Source organism: Taurulus bubalis, assembly GCF_910589615.1.
Source record: "Taurulus bubalis genome assembly, chromosome: 8".
Taxonomy (NCBI): domain Eukaryota; kingdom Metazoa; phylum Chordata; class Actinopteri; order Perciformes; family Cottidae; genus Taurulus; species Taurulus bubalis.
In genome coordinates, this window is record NC_136596.1 from 9,809,804 (window position 1) to 9,830,161 (window position 20,358).

Sequence of the window (20,358 nt, forward strand, 5' to 3'; positions counted from 1 at the left end):
TTAAATTCAGACAGTGCAGTATAGCATCTACTATTCTTACTCTTGTGCCATTCCTCTTTACTAATGCAATTGTGTGTGTGTCTTTCACTTGGGACATACGTTTGACTAATTTGTGTAGCTGTCTTTGAAGTTGGGGCGTAGTTACAAAAAAAACAATCTTATAAAGAGAGCACGCTGTGTGTCACCTTTTAAAAGTAGCCAGACAGTGAACGTTTTTGTATAAGAACTGACTATAACTGCTCTACAAACTACAGCAGAAGAATGCCCATCAAGATGAATCAACACATGCCTCTGAGGCGTCCTTACTGCTTGAGTATTGCCGGGCCTCCGATTGTCCTCAGATGGAGGTCGAGTGGACACGGTAAAGGATGAAGAGCGTGACTCCGCACATGCTCACACACAAGCTGCACTGAACAGGTAGAGAATGACGCGAGCCCAGATGGAGAGTTAGACAGAGAGAGAGAAAAATGGCGTAGAGGTGATAGGTGAAGGTGACTGCAGCATCCTTCCCTTTCATCCCACCTGCCGTGTTCCACCTGTGCCCATCCAGAAACCAACTCTTCTCTGCTGATGGAGATCAGGCGGGTTGCTGCCAGCTCTCTGCTATGCATTATTTATCAGGATCTGCAGGGCTCTCCTGCTCATTCTCACTCTTGTTTTTAACACTTTTTGTTTTCACACCCATTCATGTTGCTTATATGTAAAACCTCTCACCCTAATGGCAGTGATGATTTTGTAGTTTTTCATATTTTTCTAATAGGAATATAATAATAATTTAACTGGTAGGAGACCCCGGGGAAGACCAAGGGCACGCTGGAGGGATTATATCTCCCGGCTGGCCTTGGAACGCCTCGGGGTCCCAGAATGAGCTGGAAAGTGTTGCGGGTGAGAGGGAAGCCTGGGTCGGCCTGCTGAACCTGATGCCACCGCGACCCGACCCCGGATAAGCGGCTGATAATGGATGGATAATAATATATTACCATTAAACCACAAATGTATCCAAAGACTATAAAACAAATGTATGTTTAATCCCATTTATTACATTTTTATTTGGTATTGTTTTGATCAGGTTTTCTCATTGAGGAATAAGATACCTGAAACCAGATCGGAAAGCATCATTGAGGGATATCTTAGACATATTACTGGATTGTGTACTGTAGTTACTAGGTTTAAATGAGAGAAGAGATCAGTAGTTTGGAAGCTTCAACAGTAGAGCTTCATTAACAAATAACATGAGATGGTTATTTATTCTTGCCTTTAATCAACCTACTATTACACATTACACCAGACAAACATGTTTTAATTAAAACAAAAAAGCTATAGCTTGTTGTATAAGCTTTTAATTGCAGTTTAAATTGTTTTGATCTTAAATAACTTTTTGAATCCACTGAAAGTTCATTAATGGTATTGACTTATTTCCCAGTCTTAGGTTTGAGTGAGTTGTAAGTGAAGTACTTTATAGTGCTATACTGCAATGTTAGGTGCAGTATAGCACTAATTAGGGCTAAATATTAATCCGCAAACTTTCAAATACACAAAACTAGTCACCTGGTCACATACGTTGGTAAATGTTGACATGTAGTGTAGAGAACTTCAAGTGGTTGGAAGACTAGAAAGGTGCTCTACAAATGCAAGTCCATTTACTAAAGTGTTTGTTACCCTCATCAATAATATCTTATTGGTAGTATTACTGAAGCCCTAGTGCAATATACTCTATATTAATCTTTTGTAGTTTGGAATTTAATACACTTTTCTAAGCACCTGTTTATCTAATGGACACCACATTAATGTAGCCTGTGTAATGTGTGCTTTAATCAGCCTTGTAGTTTATCACATTAGGGCCATATCCTCTGTGATGTGTTCAGTTAAGTCGTGTTGAAATAAGAACGGTAGCCGAGATAAATCAGGCTTCTTATGGGATTCTGAGAAGAGCTCTTTACTGTCCAGCACCTCAGTAATGCTGCTGTCTTGCTATAACTCGACTTTATTATTTTTTCTTCGTAGATGAATAATTTAGTAGGGGTCCATTTAGTTTAGATACTGTGTCAGCCTTTCACAAGGAACGAGCCAGGCATTGGCCTAGTTTGAGTCATGGCATTAGAGCTTTGATTACTCAATGTTTCTCCTGCACTTGAGGATAATGGACGGAAAGGTGGACGATCGAGAGAGAAGCTGATGCAATGCGGTGCTAAAACAATCTGATGGACTGATGAATAGGTGTATTTGAAGAAGGTGCTTGGTTCTTATTGCTACAGTTATTTGTATATCACAGCTCCTTTGTACCCTATTGTTCTCACAGAGGGAGTGAGAGTTATTGAGGCAGTGCAGGTCCATTGAGCAGTAGAGAGTTGCATCCCCCTGTGGAGGGCTTATTCTAATGAAAGCTCTGTGCTAACTGCTTGGCAGTTTGTTTTTTAAACCCCGCAGCTCAACTAGTTATACACGTATACTTATAATCAACCCTGGAAAGACTTCTAATACCTTCATGCTGATTTTGTTATTGCAATTTTTCTAAATTTCTGGCCTCCTGACAGTTCGATGTCTTGTCCCTTGCAAATGCGTCGAGCATAAATCAAACTTTAGCCTGTGGTCTTACAACTTGGCACCCTTTCAAAATGAGGGTTCAAATACATTATATGTCGATATATTTTTGTTGTTTTCAAACCCTGATGATGGTTGCACTACAAGCAGGTTGTAATGTCTCTGGGTAACTAACTGCATGATGAGTTTTTATCTGATATTCTTTTTGTATTTTACAGTTTTATTTGTGCTTATTTATTGTGTGCAAATTTAAATCGATGATGATGAAATGATTTGAGCTGGACTGTAATTGTCTCTGGTGAGCATGTGTCGGGTTGTGAAATCATGGAGAGCAGATGTTATCAACAACTTCATGTGGATGAAACAGTGTCTTTTGGTGTGACTGATTAGGAAAAAGAAAATAGGTTATACAGTTGGTTTTTAATGCAGCTACATTAGCAGAAAAACAAGAAAAGGTGGGTTTTGGGCATAAACTCTTTTGATAGTGTTTGATGCCTCCAAAAAGTGGGTTACCTGATGTATTATATGATGTATTTGTATTCCAGTCCATTACTTTACTAATCGTTTCTCAAACTCTGGTCCGTTTCTCAGCGGAGGTCATTTGTGTCAACATGCAACAAAGGATGCTTGTAGCAACACCAGGGAAGCCTTCTGTTATGTCCTATTTCATCAGTGCACCTTTCTCAGTTGAATCATTCTTCCACTCCTCTTTCTCACACTCATCTTTCTTTAATATGAGCCTTCCACTGACTTGCACTCATTTCTCTTTGAGTGCATCCTCCAGAGCAGCCCTGCCTTTTTCTTTTCTGCTGTACAGGACTTATATTGGTTGTTGTATACTTGTCTTAGAGTTTGATGTAAAGTATACACAAATACCAAGAGGCTGCTAGTTAGTTATCCAGAGACTACGAGTATTATCCCCTTATCCCTCTAATCTACAGCGTAACGGTTTGATCTCCCTCTGTGTGTCTGTTCCCTGCCCTGAGGCTCCAAGAGGCTCAGCAGCAAATGGCCTGTTACTCTTATCAGCACCTCTCTCACCCTCCGCCTCACTCTGCCTCCCCTCTTCTCCCCCTCCACCCCTTCACGCCACTCCCTGTCATCAGTAGCCGTCTGCTACTTAATCCAATTATTCTTTTAAGCTGACACGCTCTGTAACTCGCCACAAACTCTACGGATGACGCCGCTGTTCATCATGCACACACATCCACACAAACACAGACACACACGCTCCCCTCCACATGCACAGACTGTGTTACTGAGCATTGGATACTGCACATTTTTCTCACGAGTGAAAGTCATGCAAAGTGCACAATAGTGCTTAGGAAGTAAAAATAACTCAAATTTAGCATAGTACTTTCTAGTACGTTGTAGTTGCCCCCTTCTGCTTGTTTTGTCTATTTCCAGGTGTCCCAGCAGAGCAATTTGGCCTCTGCTGTCACCCTCTGATTCACTGTACCCTTGAGGTGACTGTTTCTGTGCGTTGTCCTCCACTTCCCTGTTATGCGTTTTTAGCAGTTTATGCATCTGTCTTCACAAACTCACCACCCGACACAGAAGGTCCTGCGCTCTCGCTGTGTGTGTGTGTGTGTGTGTGTGTGTGTGTGTGTGTGTGTGTCCTTATGGGGATCACTTGATCCTTTATCTCACATGCGTGGTAAGATGAGGTTTGTCTCTCCCTTAAAGGCATGTAGAAGGTTCTTAAAAGTACAGCATTACTTGAACATGGGTGTGAATGGGTTGTATGACTGTACATGTACACATTTCTCTCATGGTGTTCTGTGTCAAAGAGGAAATGTACAGTTTTCTCCTTCGGTCAACAGTTGTGTGCTAAATGGCCCTTCTGTCTAAAATAAATGTTATTCTGCAGTGTCATGATATGACAGCCTGCATCACTGCATCTTAAAAACACAACTCGGATACCGTAAAATTGCTGGCGTAACGTAAATAGTAAATGTACAGTAGCAGCCAATAGGGGATAATTAATTCCCTGCATTCTGCCATTTCACCCCAGTGTAAATCTTGACAAGTAATTCTGCCGCAGAAGGGCAGCGAGTGTCACAAAAGGACACTGCGCTCGGTTGTTTTTGGTGCTGATATGACAACAGTCAAGAGTAACAGATGGGGTTTGGTGTAGTGTGTGTGTGTGTGTGTGTGTGTGTGTGTGTGTGTGTGTGTGTGTGTGTGTGTGTGTGTGTGTGTGTGTGTGTGTGTGTGTGTGTGTGTGTGTGTGAGGGTGACCAGGACTAGAGCTGGCTACAGTATGTGTTTGATCTGAATCCCAACAGAGGGAGCCTGAACAGGACTGCTCTGCATCCTCCCCTCTGTCTGTTTGTCTGTCAGGAGGAAGACGTTTGGGAGATTGTCTGTTTCGCTGAGAGGAGCAGACAGTCTTTGGGCTTTTTGGGGGAAAGGAACAGGTCCTATCTGGTTACCGTGTTGAGCTTGTGGAGCTTTTTTATGAATGGCTGTTAGAACCATTCTAGCTGTTTTTTCACACTATCTGGCAGTCTGCATACATATTGTGAAGAAAGTTTGTTTGCTATGAAAGAATGCTGAAATAAAATAGTGTGCACACTGTTTCTCTATTCATCTCAGTCAGAGGCCAAGTGGCCTTGCTGTATGTTTTTCTCTGTCTGTGTTGTTGTGTTAAAGATATTTGGTGTGGTGTCGTTTGTACTGCACAAATGTGGTTGCACATTGATATGAATTCTTGGTAAGTACACTATATTTTGTGTCCAGGTGCCACTTGCACAAGTGTGATTGTAAAGGAATCCCGACCCTCCGATGTTTAGGTTGCAGCTGATCCATCTGTGAACCACAAACCATCAACACCCGATCCTCCTCCATTGCCATCAGTGTGGCGTTGGCCAGCTCTCATCATTGTATGTGTGATATCCTTGTGTCGTGCCATATCGTGCTTTCTCACTCATACCATCCTAACCTGACCTGTTTCCCATGGGGAGAGTTCGGTTGGGGAGGGCGGGTTTGGGCAAGCAAGGTGGGATGGGATAGGGTGGGATGGGGTGGTTCCTCTTCCTGCTCTCTTCCTCCTATCCCTCCCTTCCTCCACCTTGTTTTATACCTGTGTCTCAATATAATGTTCACCTGTTCCTCTTTGAATCCGTCTCATTTTCTTGCCATTGTTTTCTGTCCGCTTTGCTCCTCTTCTCTCCTCCACCTCTTCCTTCCTCCTCCTCTTCTGTCTCTCCGTCTCTCTGATGCTCACTGTTGCGATTAACTGGGCTCTGTCTTTATGTCGTATGTCCTTTTAGGCCCACGCCGTGCATCGCTGGCTAATCGATCAGGACAGTAGTGTGAGCTCTGAGATGCCGGATGGCCAAGGAGTATGGCACTATGATGATGAAGTAAATATCTGCAACACGTATATCTGGCTTTTCCTATTTCTATATGTGTATATATATTTCTATATATATTCTGTATTTATGACCATCTTGTATATGTCACTTAAAGTTCGTTTCACTGTGGTTGCGCTGCTGTTGTTGTTGTTTTTATCTTTATCTCTCTTGTTTTTGTTGTGTGTTGCTTATGGTATTGTAGTTCTGGTTCCTTTGACTTTCTAGTGTTGCTGTTGTGCTGTGAGCTGATTTAGTCAGGTGTCGTGGGATCAGGCTGGAGCTTTTTCTTTGTTCCTGTCCTTGCTTGGCGTATTGTACTAACTTGCTGGTTTTTCTTTTTCATTTGGTGGTTTTTCTTTTCTTTTAGTCTCACATATTGATATGTAACGTTAGTGTATCTGTCTCTATATTCACATCTATATCAGTGTCTGTGATTTATCTGAAATTAATGTTCTCAAGCAGCATATTACATGGCAAGAGTCCACGGGCAAAATATAGATTTGACTCATTTCCTATCGTCTACGTATGCTTCTACACAAAATACACTACACACAACACAAGTTCACAGTAGTGATAATAGAAAATAGTCCGAAGTATTTTTCCTGTGGGTTCTTCTGATTTATAGAATATGCTTGTGTCATTTGTACCACTGTGTTCGTGTTTAGGATCAAATCAATGCACATGCTGTGTGTGTGTGTGTGTGTGTGTGTGTGTGTGTGTGTGAGAGAGAGAGAGAGAGAGAGAGAGAGAGAGAGAGAGAGAGCGAGAGAGGGAAATAGAGGAAGTGTGTGAGGGATATGTGTGTGTTTGGGGGGACGACCTCTTTATTCTTATCAGTGTGTTTGTGTGCATGCTTTATTTCCGTCTGTGCATGGCTTCAGACTGTGTATTAGTATTTGATGTTTATGTCCGTCTGTGCTGTGTTTGTGGTTCAGTCTGTGTTTGTGTGTTGTCCATTGTTTCTGCTATAGACGTTGTGGTTGTGCCTGTCTTTGACGTTTTTTATGATATGTCAGTGTTGTGTTTGTGTATTGTGGCTGTTGTGTATTTGTCTTGTGCTGTGCCTGTGTTTTGTCAGGTTTTAAACAGTCAGGGACGCGTTTGCCAAAGGTTTTATTGCACCGATCTACTAGATAATCTTGAGTCCATTTCCACTCTCTGGAGGAGAGATCATCTAAGTGCAATAAGGCTGCTGGGAAACTTGTTCCAGACGACCCTTGCCCGTGATGCTATTCCCCTCAACTCCTACCTCATGTCAAATTCCCAAATCTACTCTAAAGATCTCCATATTGATCCCAAATGCTCTGGAGCAGTATTGGCTTGACCTTCAAGCTTAATAAAGCTGTTTTCAGCCAACAAAGTAAAACATTTGGACACGGGAAGGAAAAACACTGGGTGAACACATTTAACACAGAAAGAAGCTAACACATAGTTTCCCCTGGTCCTTGGCCCAATCCACAACAATATGGAGTACTGTCTTTCCCTCGGTGATGCTCATGAATGCGTCTGCATTGGCCAACTGTATTTTTCCTTTTTTCTTTTGAATTTTCTTTCACCTTTTGTGTGAATGAGTGAAAACAAGATATTTCTGTTTGTTTGTCTTTATCTGTCAGTTAGGACTATTTACACCATCCTGTTGGAAGTAAAGACTCAATACAGTTGAGACTGTAGACCCAGTTTAAGGTTTCTTAGCCAACACAGCAGTGGAAAACAATAGCAGTATAATCTAAATCCCTGCAACAGGGTGTCTGCTTCCTAAACTAGTGTTTACTAGATGTGATGCAGTGTGTATTTCAATTTTTAAATTAGCAAAACAACTTTTAAATTTGTATTGTTGAAGCTCCAGTGATCTGTTCAATCTATTGGAGCAAATTGTAGACAGAAAATGTGTCAAAATAACAAAAAATAGATAAAAGCATGGCAACAAACACAGATACAGGTGTAAACTAGCTGATATTTAATCCTGATTATCTGAATGGGGCGCCGTCTTGGAGCCTGCTATGGTAACTGTGATGGATAATTACAATGAACATTAATTTTAAAATAAAACTAAATAACATGTTTACATCCTGATCCTCGTGTTTGATGTCAATGCTGGACCTAGTTTTAGCAAAGTTGCTGCCTTCTGAGATCTCAGCAGTTAATGGGAAAAACAGTCTGGTCATAAGTGATAGAAAATGGCCAAAGCAAGGAAAATAAAAGCTTTTCTTTCAAAGTCCACTCCAGCTACATTTTTATTATTCTCAGCTGTCGGAGCCTGCTAAGTCAAAAAGCATTTAAAATAATGCAGTCGGCAGCTTGGGGAAATAAAACTCCCAGCAACGCTTAAACTGGTCTCACAAACCACGACTCTTTCCCTAAGGGCTGATTCAATTTACACCAAAATCTAACGCCTCATCAAACGCCGTGTCCCACCCCAACCCCTCCGATAAAACAGTATTGTGAGATGTCAAAGGTCTGTGTAAAGGCCGCGTCCCCATTGCCACCAGTAATAGTTAGTGGGACTGGAGAATATCCCTTATCATCCCACAGCTCTAATTACCCCTCGGTGTGTCCTTAGGGACAGATGCTCGGGGAGCCAAGCCGCATTCGTCACAGTGCGGCTGCATGGCAGACTCAATATGAAAAAAAAGCAGACTGTCACAGTCTACACTGTCACATAAATTCTCCTCCGTCTCAGTTTCCCTTCTCCAGCTGCTCCCCAGCCCACTGTAGATGCAGACTACATTAGGAAGCCCATTCATGTCCAGCCACCAGCAGTTGGCTGTAATTTGTTTCGGCTAGGGGGGCAGAGTTTAATTTACATGTGAAAGGCCATGGCGTATTCAAATATTGTAACTAATTTTTGTCCCAGGGTCAATGATACAAACTTCACATAATTCAGATTAACGGTAGCGGGGGCTTTACTGCTATTGTGAAAAACTGCAGAAGTCGTGTAATAATGTCTCAGTTGGCCAGATACCAACTTTAGGAGGAAGGCAGGAGAGCAGGAGTCTCCTTGTCTTGCTGACCCATTAAGAACTGATCTTTTCTGGCTTTTTGCAACAGTGAGATGCCTCATGGGAATAATCTGGCCTACACAGAATGCTTTCAATGGAACCATCCAAAGTAACTATAACCTGAATGGCTTTATAAATGCAGACCTCAGCTACAACGGATTCACTATGCTGGGTTGAAAATTTCAAGAAGTTATTCTTAAAAAGTGGAAATGTCAAACTTTCAACATGTTCTTTAGCAGCTGTAACTGAACCCTATTACATTAAAGCTGCGAACCAGCACGTTTCACAACTCTGTACAAGAGGTTTTACTCTAGTATGAGTATTAAATGGGGCCATAACAGAATCAACATTAAATGAAAAATGTTTTTGCTATACTGTATCATGCAAATATGAATATTACCAGTTCAAACTTATTTTTCAAAACAATGTGAAGATGTAATGAGCTTCCACCTCAGTGTGTTGTGCACAAAGATTCAGGCAAGCCAACTTTTTCACTTTTCTGATTAAACCTTTTTACATGTGACCCTTCACCTGTGACCCTACACGTTTACCCTTCAAATGTATTTGATTAATATGAATTCAACTTATTTGCCTTCAATTCAAACTGTTGTTGACTTTACCCATTTTTTTTTAAGTTATTACTTTGGCTAACCTTTTCAACAGCCCCATTTGTTTTCTTTTTCTATCAAATTCAAATTTTGGGCACCTTAGTTATCATCAGTTTGAGTTTTTGTGTGTCAAAAAAAGAGAGAGAATCTGAGCAACAATTAATGTGCATGCATGCGTGCATGAGCATGTGTTTTAGGTGAATGCGCATGGTACAGGTTGTATACTCCAAAAGAAGTGCTGGTCGGAAAGTCCGAAAACTGTAGAAAACTTCTTTGCGATGGACACTCTTCCATGCCAACCCTCTGAAGAGATTGGCCAAATGTGTATACAGTTGGAGTAAAATGTGGAGAGCTCCAAGTCATCCACAAACAAGCAATGATGAAAGTTAGCTGTCTGAGCTAACTGTAGCCACGACAGATATCTGCTCATTTAAACCTGTATCGCTAGTTTTTCCCACAAGCCAACAGAACTTTGCTGTAAATACTCTCCATTTCTATGTTTTTATTTGATTGTAGACAACATCTATAGGGGGCTACAGATTTATTTTGGCAATTAAACTATGCTTTTACTTTATATGCAGGTTTTCTCCAACATTTAGGCACATTTTAATATGCCATAATACTAGTATTTTATTTTCATGCAGCCCACAATTAAATATCAAGCAAAAGGTGTTTGTTGGTCAATACCAACGGTCTGTGATGTTATTATTATCATGTACTGTGGAGTAACTGTGAATCTCATACTGGATTGGAGTGCAGCCAACGATAACAATAGTTCAGAGTGAACTTCTCAAACAAATCTGTGAGATTTGAACTCACATGTTGGGGATTCAAAATGATTCTGTTGCAGAGCAGTGGGTGTATAAGAGGAAGACAACATTATCAGTATGCACTTGAATAAATGTTTGGTAATAATTCATTTTTATAGTGGTATAAAAGATTTAGGCTCACCTGAACCCTTATTAACCATGCAAAAGGACAAATCCAAATACTGTACATCACTTCCTCAGCCCCCGTCAGGGTTGCATATCAATCTCTTCCTCTGACTCATAATCTAAAAACTTCCCTATGACAATCAGCTTTTCACACCTACTTAAAAAAAGAAGAAAAAAGACACAACTTGGCTTCCTCACATGTTGCTCAGTTTGAGTATACTGCTGCTTGAACTGTACGCCTGCATATGGAAGGTTGCTGTGAGCTGCATATGTGTGTTGAATGGGAGTGAGTGTGTGTGTGTTATGCATCTGCATGAACTGCACTGTGGGTGAATGTGTGTGTTGACATGAGCGTACATAAGTGTGTGTGGTGAGTGCATCTGTTTTTGAGTGTGTGTTTGAATCTGTATGTGTGAAGCAGCATTAAAGTAAGCAGACAGAGGCAGTGAAGTAATTGACTTTAGTTTGATAATCTCTCTTTTCACTGCCCTTGCAGTGACTGATGAGAGCATCTTCCTTAATTGCTTATATTTAATATGTATTAACACGTCAATCTCAGATGCACTTGGCAGCTCAGCATCTGGCCCCTGAGCCAGCAGATTTGAGTGGAAAGCGGCATCAACAATGTCTTTATTTGTAAATTAAAAGCTGACTACACATTAAAGACTGTACAGGTCTGTCTTTGCTGCAGGCGGCCACTGAGCCTCAAAGTGTCGATAGCATGATGATTGAAGGTGTGCGTGTATGGAGAGGGGTGAGAGAGAAATCGGGCTCTCACTCAGCAATGCTGTGCAGATGAAGATGCCATCATACTTTCAACAAGACTGTGGAAGAAGATACTGTACAAACATCCACTGAGGCACAAGTCAAGCGAAGCACCCCCGGCACATTTATTTAACAGCACAGTTGCCACTGTGCCAGAGACGTTTCGTTCTTTCCATTCATCTCTTCTTTCATCTTTTCATTCCTAGCCTGTTTCCTCACCGCTTCCGCTCCATGAGGTCACAAATGAGGCTGGTGCTGCACTGAGGCAAGCCCAAACAAATGTTTGCTACTGTCTTGGTATAAATGGTAGTGACAGACTGTAGGCTAACATAGAGACAGATTTACAATCAAGTGCACTTAGAACAATATAAAGCAGAGGGACAACCACAATATTTGTAAAGAAAAATACTATCGGATGGAATATTATTTTGATTAGCATTATGACAATTGCGCCGGCTGCTCTGTTTGCCGTTAGCTATGAGCCACCAGCTCAGGGGTCGCCATGTTGAGAGCTGTTGAGAAGCAATGCATATGCTCCCACTTTGACCTTTTAACGGTTTAACTTGCTTCAGTATTTATTATAGTTAAGTACAGTTTGTACAGTTTAGTTGAAAGAAATCTCTCAATCAATTGTTACATTTCAGACGTTATAAATAAAGTTTTCTTTTAACCCAGAATTCTATAAAGTGTGTTGTTTATGTTTGTTATTGATACTAATGTTTACTGTTTGAAACTTTCATGTAATGGTTCATTTTTTAACCCTAAAATTCAATGGATTTTTATCAAAATGTAACGTTTAAAAGAAATATTGACTGATTAATCATGATCTTATTTTTTTTATACATTAATAAATCGAAATTGGTCCCAAAAGTCAACATCTGTTTTGGCACGAATCTACATTGCAGCTGTATCTACTCAAGAAATCAAGTGTATAAGAGCTAGATAAAGTTTCCTCTGTTTTCTCTGCTGATGTGGGATTTGCTCAATAAGTCAATGTAAAGTAAATGTTGAATTTAATTTCAACTTTCCTGTTTCTGTGCTGGAAAATGTTTGCAATGAAACTTAATGAAATGTGTGTCCACTGCAGCTGTCTTTTTGATTTCTTATAAACCCATGAGGGTTGGGAACATTATGTGCATGACACGGAAATAATCTAAATATCTATCGAGCTACTGATATCACTTTGACCATCATCACATATTGATTTCATCAGTCTGAAGATTGTCAGTGAATCAATGACATGCAAGAATGCTCCCCGCCTCCCTCCGAGGACAGAGTACATCTCTATTCTCATTGGACTGTTCATAGAATCGCATAATGTCTCACTTTAACAAAGTTGACATAGCAGGTGAAGTCCTCAAGGAGTTTGAATCTCGTAGTTTCAGGGTGCCAGTACATTAGGTCTGAATAGAGTCTGAAAACTTGGGCCTCGTCAGCTGTGCGTATATTAACCAAACAGATTGAATTATGCTGTGGCTGCTGAGATCCTGATGCTGACTCTAGCCCGGTTATGACTGATGATTCGAGCCTTTGTTTCTAAATAATGGAGTCTGTGTTCTCTGCGAGTGCTCAGATACTGCGTACATTCAAGAGAGGGAGACGTGGAAAGTTGTGAGGCCAGATTCTGCCCACAGTGATGCTCTTTATCTCTTATCCTGCACATCTTCACTCTGTATTTCCTTCCCTGCTGTATCCTCCATTTCTGAAGATTAATGGCATCATGCCTCCGTGCCTGACATATTGCTGCTGCCATTCTTCTCTGTTGCCTTCATCTTTTCTGCTCTATTTCTAACTCCCTGTTTTTGTCTTCAACAGGTCAGTCTTACTTTGTCACGTTGAGGAGCATGTGCATTTGTTGAGGTGTCTTTATGTACTGAACATATGATAATATGTATAGATGGGAGTGAGCCGGGGAATCTGCTATGACATGGGATATAATCTGTCTGCAGAGGGAAGGCAGTTTTAACACACTGTCAGTTCAGAGGCCAGGCCAGCTTAATGTAGCTTGTGAGGAGGAGCTGAAGCATAGGATAAGGAGTTGAAAGTGTGTGAGTGTGTGTGTGTGTTTGTGTGTTTGTGCATTTATGCATGTGTGAGTGTTGAGTTTTGTGCCAGGGCTGCAGTAATCAGCTCGACCCAGCCCATACCCTCTGTGAAGCGGCTGCAGGCCAATACTGCAGCCCATCATGCTGCCACTAGAGGGCCAGTATGCCAAAATGAAATAGTACAATTTCACACATTGTAAAAGCATACAGTATATATATATAAATATTTATTTTTATAGCTATAAATGTGAATACAAATACAAATTAAACTTTAACCAATTCATTTGGAGGTCCTTGTACAGCAGGGTGAAATGCACATTTCTCCATGTTATATTTATCTCCACTGAACAGCAACGGCGGTAACGTCAGTTGTGTAAGCTAGCGGTTTGCTAGTTAGGTGGCACCTCACTTGAAGGCGTGCCATCATCCTTTCTAACACACCTGAGATCAAGATATCTTAACAACAAATCATTTTCAATCAGTACTTGCTCCTTCAATACTCTCCTTTTTCAATTAAGATAATCAAAGTTGTTTAGAAATGCTGCAGTATTTCCTTATTCTCACTTTGCATTTTAGTTTTATTTTTTTAAGATGACCCACTTTTTACCACTCTTGCAAAAGTGCCACCCTCGGCAATTGCCTAGTTTACTTATACGGACGTGTCAAAAAAAAGACAGCTGACACACCATCAGCATTTATGTTGATTTCTCGCCTGCCTTTTCAACTCTAGTTTCTGTTCCCTGAGACATCAGGACACGGGCAATAAACCACCACAAGCAGCACACGTGGACAGCTGTTACCCTTTATCCTGCCAACAAGAGCGGATCGACACAAGGTGCAGAGGGCACGTCTGTCCCGAACCTAAATCAACCCTGTTCCAAGAAAAGGACTGTGGCCTATTCTTTATTATGAGCTGCAACCTCACTGAGCTCAAATACCTAATTTTAACATTTAACTCCTGAACACAAGATGTCACGTACTACACTGGAAAGTCCATTCTCAGTGCGTTGGAGACTTCAAGTTTCCCGCTTCTGTAACATGTTGGACCAGGATTGGCTGTCCTTCGAGTTGCCAAGTCACAAAATTGTGCTCATAAATGCATGTGTTAAACTCCGATTCAAGGTGAGCCCTTTCCCCATTCTGCAGATGAATATGAAAATAGCCTGAAAACTGCACATACATCATTCTGCAAACTGAAGCTCAAACATCCAAGTCAAGTAACAATAAGCAAAACACATTTTGATTGGAGGGTCATTTGAACTTTAAGTCATGAAGATTTGACACTGAACTATATAAGTTGTCTTTATCTTCTCAGATGAGTTAAGTTGCACTTTGCAGGCTGAGCCAAAATTGGTCAAAGTCAGAGGAGAAGAGATGTAGTCTCTTTCATCAGAGACCACAGGATAATTTGTCATTTCTTCATGGATATTATATTCCGTAGTCCCCTGCCCAACATTCTTTGGCAATGGAGTTCTCCTCACTGTCCAAACTCAATACTGTGGACAGGAGAGACATCCCACGTGATGTTTTTTGCACAGGTCACGGTCCAGTAGCGCTGAGAAGTGTGTAGCCTTTTTTCTACATTGTCCCCTCCTTCCCCTCTCCTACAAGCATTTATCTCTCTGCATGGTTTTTGGCAGCGATGTGCTTTTCCCAGCATTTAGCCAGGAGAGCGAGAGAGGAGGGGAGAGGTAGAGAAAAGGAGGCCTTTTCAACCAGGGAATGACAGACGCTTTATTAAAAGAGGCAGGGCCTTTTGAGAGGCTGGCCCCTCCATGCTCCCCCCCACCCCATGTGTCTGGCCCATTGTCACGGGGCGGTGGCAGCAACCCCCCCCCCCCACCACCCTCCCTCGCCATGCGCTTTGTCACTGTAAGTCACCTCACAGACTGAAACAGTCCCACTTTGAGAAATCACACCCATTCTCCACAGTAACTCTACGCGTTTCTTGTATTGCCTGGTCCGTGAACAAAAATGATTGTCTGGCTGTCACTAAACATACAGGAGACACAGAGATGGGCGTGACGTGTGTGTAAGGGACAGGAGAATGGAGGGATAAAGTTGGGGTGTTTGTGGTGCAACAAAACCTGGAAGGTGGAGAGGATAGATGAGGTGAAGAGCAGAACATAGTGTGATGGAGGATAGAAGAAGGCTGAGAAATAGATGGAGATGGAAGAGGGGAAAAAAGTAAAAGGAGTTTGAGGTAAAGCTAGAGAGTAAAGCTTGTGAAATGGGAAGAAAATCGCCAAACTGAACCAGGATGTAGTCAGGAAACCCATGGGGAGAGTGTGGGGCACCCATTTGTTTTTGGCTGTGTGTGAAATGTGTGTCTTTAGATACAGGCAGCATTCCTCCAGAGATAAACCCCTGGGCCCCCCCGTCCCCTCAACCCCCACCCTCCACAATCTCTCCACCCACCATGCTTACTCAAGTGTGTGGATCTGGGCGTGTGCGTACGTATCTGTGTGCGTGAGTTTGTGTTTACGTTGGTTGGGGGTCTGCGTGCCCTGTATCGCAGCACTCGCAGGGGGCAACAGAAAAGACAGCTGCGTGTTTGAGAGAAACAGAAAACGTAAGAAAGAGAGAGTGGAGGGTGAACAGGCATGCCAGTCAAGACCGTCACTTTTGGAGTGAGTACCACCTCCTCTTCTTCTAACTTCATCTCTTTTCCTGTCACTCTCTCTGTCCCTTCATTTTATCTCTTTCCACCTGTACGCTTCTCTACAACTCTTATTGCGGCGCTGTCTTTTTTGCAATATTTTCTTGTCTTAGAAAATCCTCTGTTGCACTTTCTCAGATGTAGTGCACCTGCCAATGCTGCCGGTCTTTATCCTTTCTCATCAGAAAGTGATGGACCAATACTTTTGTAACTGGCTTTGTACCCATTTTTAGAATCCATTTATTTAATATTTACTTTGCCTCTAACACATGAATATTGATCTGTATGCTCTTTGTCCATTTTGCTCAAGCTCTTTTTTTATTCAGCACATGCCTCTCTCTGTGTTTGCTCTGTGTTTGTTAAGTGCCATTCCTGTTCTCTCCGTCCCGCCACACAAACTTGTTTGGGAGACTTCTCCCTGGCTCCGCTTTTTAATGCTAGTTCTTGTTTTCAATCCTGAATATGCCCTCGGCTTTAATAGTGACAACGGAAAATGAGAGACAGAAAGAGATGCAGGTCATTGAGAAGTGAACATTGATCCTGCTTAAAAAGAAAGTGATCCACCACTTGTGATATACAGACTAACTAAGAAGTTATGGAGCGTTAAAAATGCATTTCAAGTCATTACTTACTACCCCAAACATAACTTGTCCTGATCAAACTCATTCGACTTAGCATCCCCAAGCAAACTGGGCAGGAGCTTGATCGCCTGAGAGTTCCTTTGAGGGTCGTGATGCATGTGCCTCCAAGATTAGTGTAAGTGCGTATATGTGTGGGTGTGTATCGTGTTCTGTTTTTCCTCCCTAATCTTGTTTTTGACTTAATTTGTCCTCTATTTGATGTTCAGATTGTATGATGTCAACCAGGATTAGCTGTGGTAAGTAAACTAGAGGTCAGTAAACTGATTAGTGGGTCAATTAATGAGATTCTTTCAGTGTGGCTTCACCAAAGACTACACTGTTTAACTCAGAGACCCAGCGGAGTTAATGGCAACACAAGACACAGACTCACAAAGGCCCTACTGCCCGGATGTGTACGAGTGTTAATTTTGTGTCAACCACAGTTTACCCGGTAATGCAACTTGTAGAAAAGGGCCTAGTGCGTTTATACTTTATCTGCCTGAGGATGATCTGCAGTCAATTTGTCAATTTGGTCAGTAGTGGTTGTTTTTTCACTTTTGTAACTTTTGTGGAATTAAACATACCAGTGAGAAGTAGTGGAATGGTATGGTATTTGCATCCCATATCAAAGTAAAAGTAGAAATACAGCAGTTTTAAAATACTATATAACAAGTTTTGCATTTTGTCTGTAAAAGTACAAAAGTATCATACTTAAATTTTCAAAATCAACAGTACAGTAGAATGAAAACATTTAAAAACTGTAGGCCTATATGTATATTATAATTGAATTAATATTACTGATGCTTTAACATGTAAACAGCATTTTAATGTTGTAGCTTGTCAATACGGTGCAAGTTTTACTACTTTCATATACTGTTGGATACTTTAATTTATTACAAAACATATTTTATAAACTTATCTCATCTTTGTTGTTAAAATCCTTCCTAGTCACTTCAGCTGTGAAACACATAAGTTGAGAAAAGAAGTACAATATTTTACACAAAATGTAGGGTAACGTATCATACTTTAAAAACATTTCAGTAAAAGTTTGTACTTTGCTTAAATGCAGTACGTGAGGAAACACCTCGGAGCATTCACTGGGATTTATATCTATTTGAATAGGTACAAAGCTGAAGCATCATCCAATTTACAGAGCAGATAAGATGGAGAGTGAATTTTAATGTTGACTTTTACAGTGCTTGACTTAAAGTTTATAGATTTCAGATCAGTCCATGATCTGGGCATATTCTATTTTATTTCTGCTCTTCCAGACAGTTCTATTTTGTATAATTACTGTGCAGCAAAACACAGGACGTTTACCATATCGTGATCCTCTCCTCCATAGGTTCCAGACCCTATCTCCTCCTTATGGCTTTCATCCGCTTTGTCACCGCCACAAAAGATCACGCTAACCATGACAATCTCATCTGCAGGCGCAGAGGCTGCAGCAGGGCCAGATATAAAGAGACAATCAATGAGTGCAGGGCAAACAGTGGGATATAGAGAGGGGGAGGCTGGGAGTGTGAGAAAGTAAATAGTAAAAATGGGACAGGACGCTTCGCCACATATAGGGAATAGAAGCAGACAGACAGATTTACATACAGACAGACAGTGTTGAGTGGGGAAATGTAACAGCGTCATCCCAGTGACCCACTCGCTTGCTTCCTGTAAATGTGTCCATAGCTGAACGGTCCCACCGGTCTCACCTACTACGTCTCTGTAGCCGGAAACAGCCTGCAGCCTGAGAGATGAAGGCAGAGATGTAGGCCTGAAAAAAAAAAAAAAACAGGACAGAGAGAAGAAAATCAATTTCTAGAACAAATGCAAGTCAGCAGAAAAAAGGGTGATGAAATGGCTGTTTAAGCACTCTGCAGTAATTTCCATAACCGTTGTTCAGTGTTCCTCAAAAATGTATAGAAATCATCCAATCGTTTGTTTAAATACATCGAGATATTGAGTTAAGCAAGGGGAAAAAATAGCAGACGTTATCCAGAGTCTGGTGTGCTTGCACAATTTATGTTGTTTAAAGTTCAGGAAAGTATTGCAAGTGACGCAAGACTTGAGACAATCTGAACATACATAGGCACCTTATTCTCACTTTTCTGCTGGCTATATAAATAGCTTTTGGTGGCACTTAAAATATTTATGATTTGCACCTGGTGCTGTGTCTGCAAAATCATGTTGTTAGTGCTGTGTGTGTGTGGGTGCGTGTGTGTGTGTGAGAGAGAGATATCGCGATAGTGATGAAGAGTTACGAGAAGATATAACTTCAATAAGGAAATAAAGGGTAGTAGTTAGTATGTCAACATATGCATGTTTGTTGCGCTAGGAACAACGCAGTAGACTGCATCCTTTGCTAGAATCATAGTGACATAATGATAAACAGTTAAACACATGCTCTGATGCTGAGACTACTGTGCTTCAAGTGCATTATTACAGTATATGTGCATGCAAAGAGAGAAAAGGGGAAACCGTTTCCACAAAGATGTTCTTTAGATGGAGAGAGATATCATCCCAAACAGCCATTTTCAAGCCCAATTTAGAAGCTTAAGAGCAAGTTCTCTTTGCAACTACATCACAAACACAGAGTCTTTCTACTCTGCCATTCATGCCTCACATTGTCTTACTTCTCCCCCTCACACACACACATACACACACACACACACACATTCAATCTGATTCCATTCAGAACCGTCACAAACACACACACACACACACACACACACACACACACACACACACACACACACACACACACAAACAATCAATCTCTTGTGAAAATGATGAGTTTTCAGGTCTAATCGTCCCCTGCAGAGGATCTTGTTGGACCGGGATGTTGATCTGAGACATGCCAGTGCATACATACACATGCAGACATATACATTGAGGTTTCAAACACTGCAGTCCACCAGCGAAGGGGTGATGATGTCATTCTGTCTGCTGCAGCACCAGCAGAGGAGGCAAGCGAGGAGGAGGGGGAGGGAGAGAGAAATGTAAGAAGCAAAAGGGATAGAGAAGGGAAGGAAGGCAACCGGACAGAAAAGATGAGATAAAGACGGGGAGAGGGAGTTCAAGGCAGAGGATTCACTGTGACGAGAAAGGGGAATAACTTGACTTGGTAATTTTGAGCATCATTTTGAGAAGCCTCTCGCTGTCTTAACCTGAGGACAGTTTCAGGCACGTTGTAAAAAACTGTGTGTTTATGTTGCTAATGTTAACCATGAAGCTGCTGAGTGGGTTATTGTTGGTTTCTTTTGCTCCAAATGGTATGATTAATGTGCTCCCTCCTGTATTGTCCACTCTGCATAGACATAATCAGAGAGGGACACATTCATCTAATCGTCCAGCAAGACGCAGCAGAGGAATTACCACAGAACATATTTAGGCTGCTCCGTGTGTGTGTGTGTGTATGTGTGTATGTGTGTGTGTGTGTGTGTGTGTGTGTGTGTGTGTGTGTGTGTGTTTCCCCTGGTATATGTGTGTACACTGTACCTGTTTATGTCTGGGTTAGTGAATGGGTGTGGTTCCCCTTCATCCTTATCTCACCACACCACACACTAACTTCTTGACGCAAGCAGATGCACCAGAAAAGAAAACAACATATATTGAGTCTGGATAGATTCTATTGTGAGTCACTAGTCTTGTAAACTTCAGCAGGCTCTTTCTAGGGGGAAGTGAGTCTGGGGGGTGGGAGAATCCAGCAGAGGGGCCTCAGTCAGGGTCACCATGGTTTTACCAAGCAACCATTTGCAGTGGGAGCATGTATATTGTGTTAGGTTGGGTTTGTTTTTTGAATCAGCAGTATTTGCTCCTACTTTGATGAAAAG

At 41.5% G+C, this 20,358-nt stretch overlaps 1 protein-coding gene across 4 annotated transcripts in view; it reads left to right on the forward strand.

The window, feature by feature from the left end:
- Positions 1 to 20,358, forward strand: part of ank1a (ankyrin 1, erythrocytic a) — a gene marked incomplete at its 5' end in the record, with an annotated part of 76,985 nt that overhangs the window by 24,789 nt on the left and 31,838 nt on the right. For all 4 annotated transcript variants that reach the window (XM_079221961.1, XM_079221962.1, XM_079221963.1 and 1 more), the window contains one exon: positions 5,817 to 5,909. In XM_079221961.1, the coding sequence (XP_079078087.1) occupies positions 5,817 to 5,909 (93 nt within the window). The remainder of the gene's footprint in view (positions 1 to 5,816; positions 5,910 to 20,358) is intronic.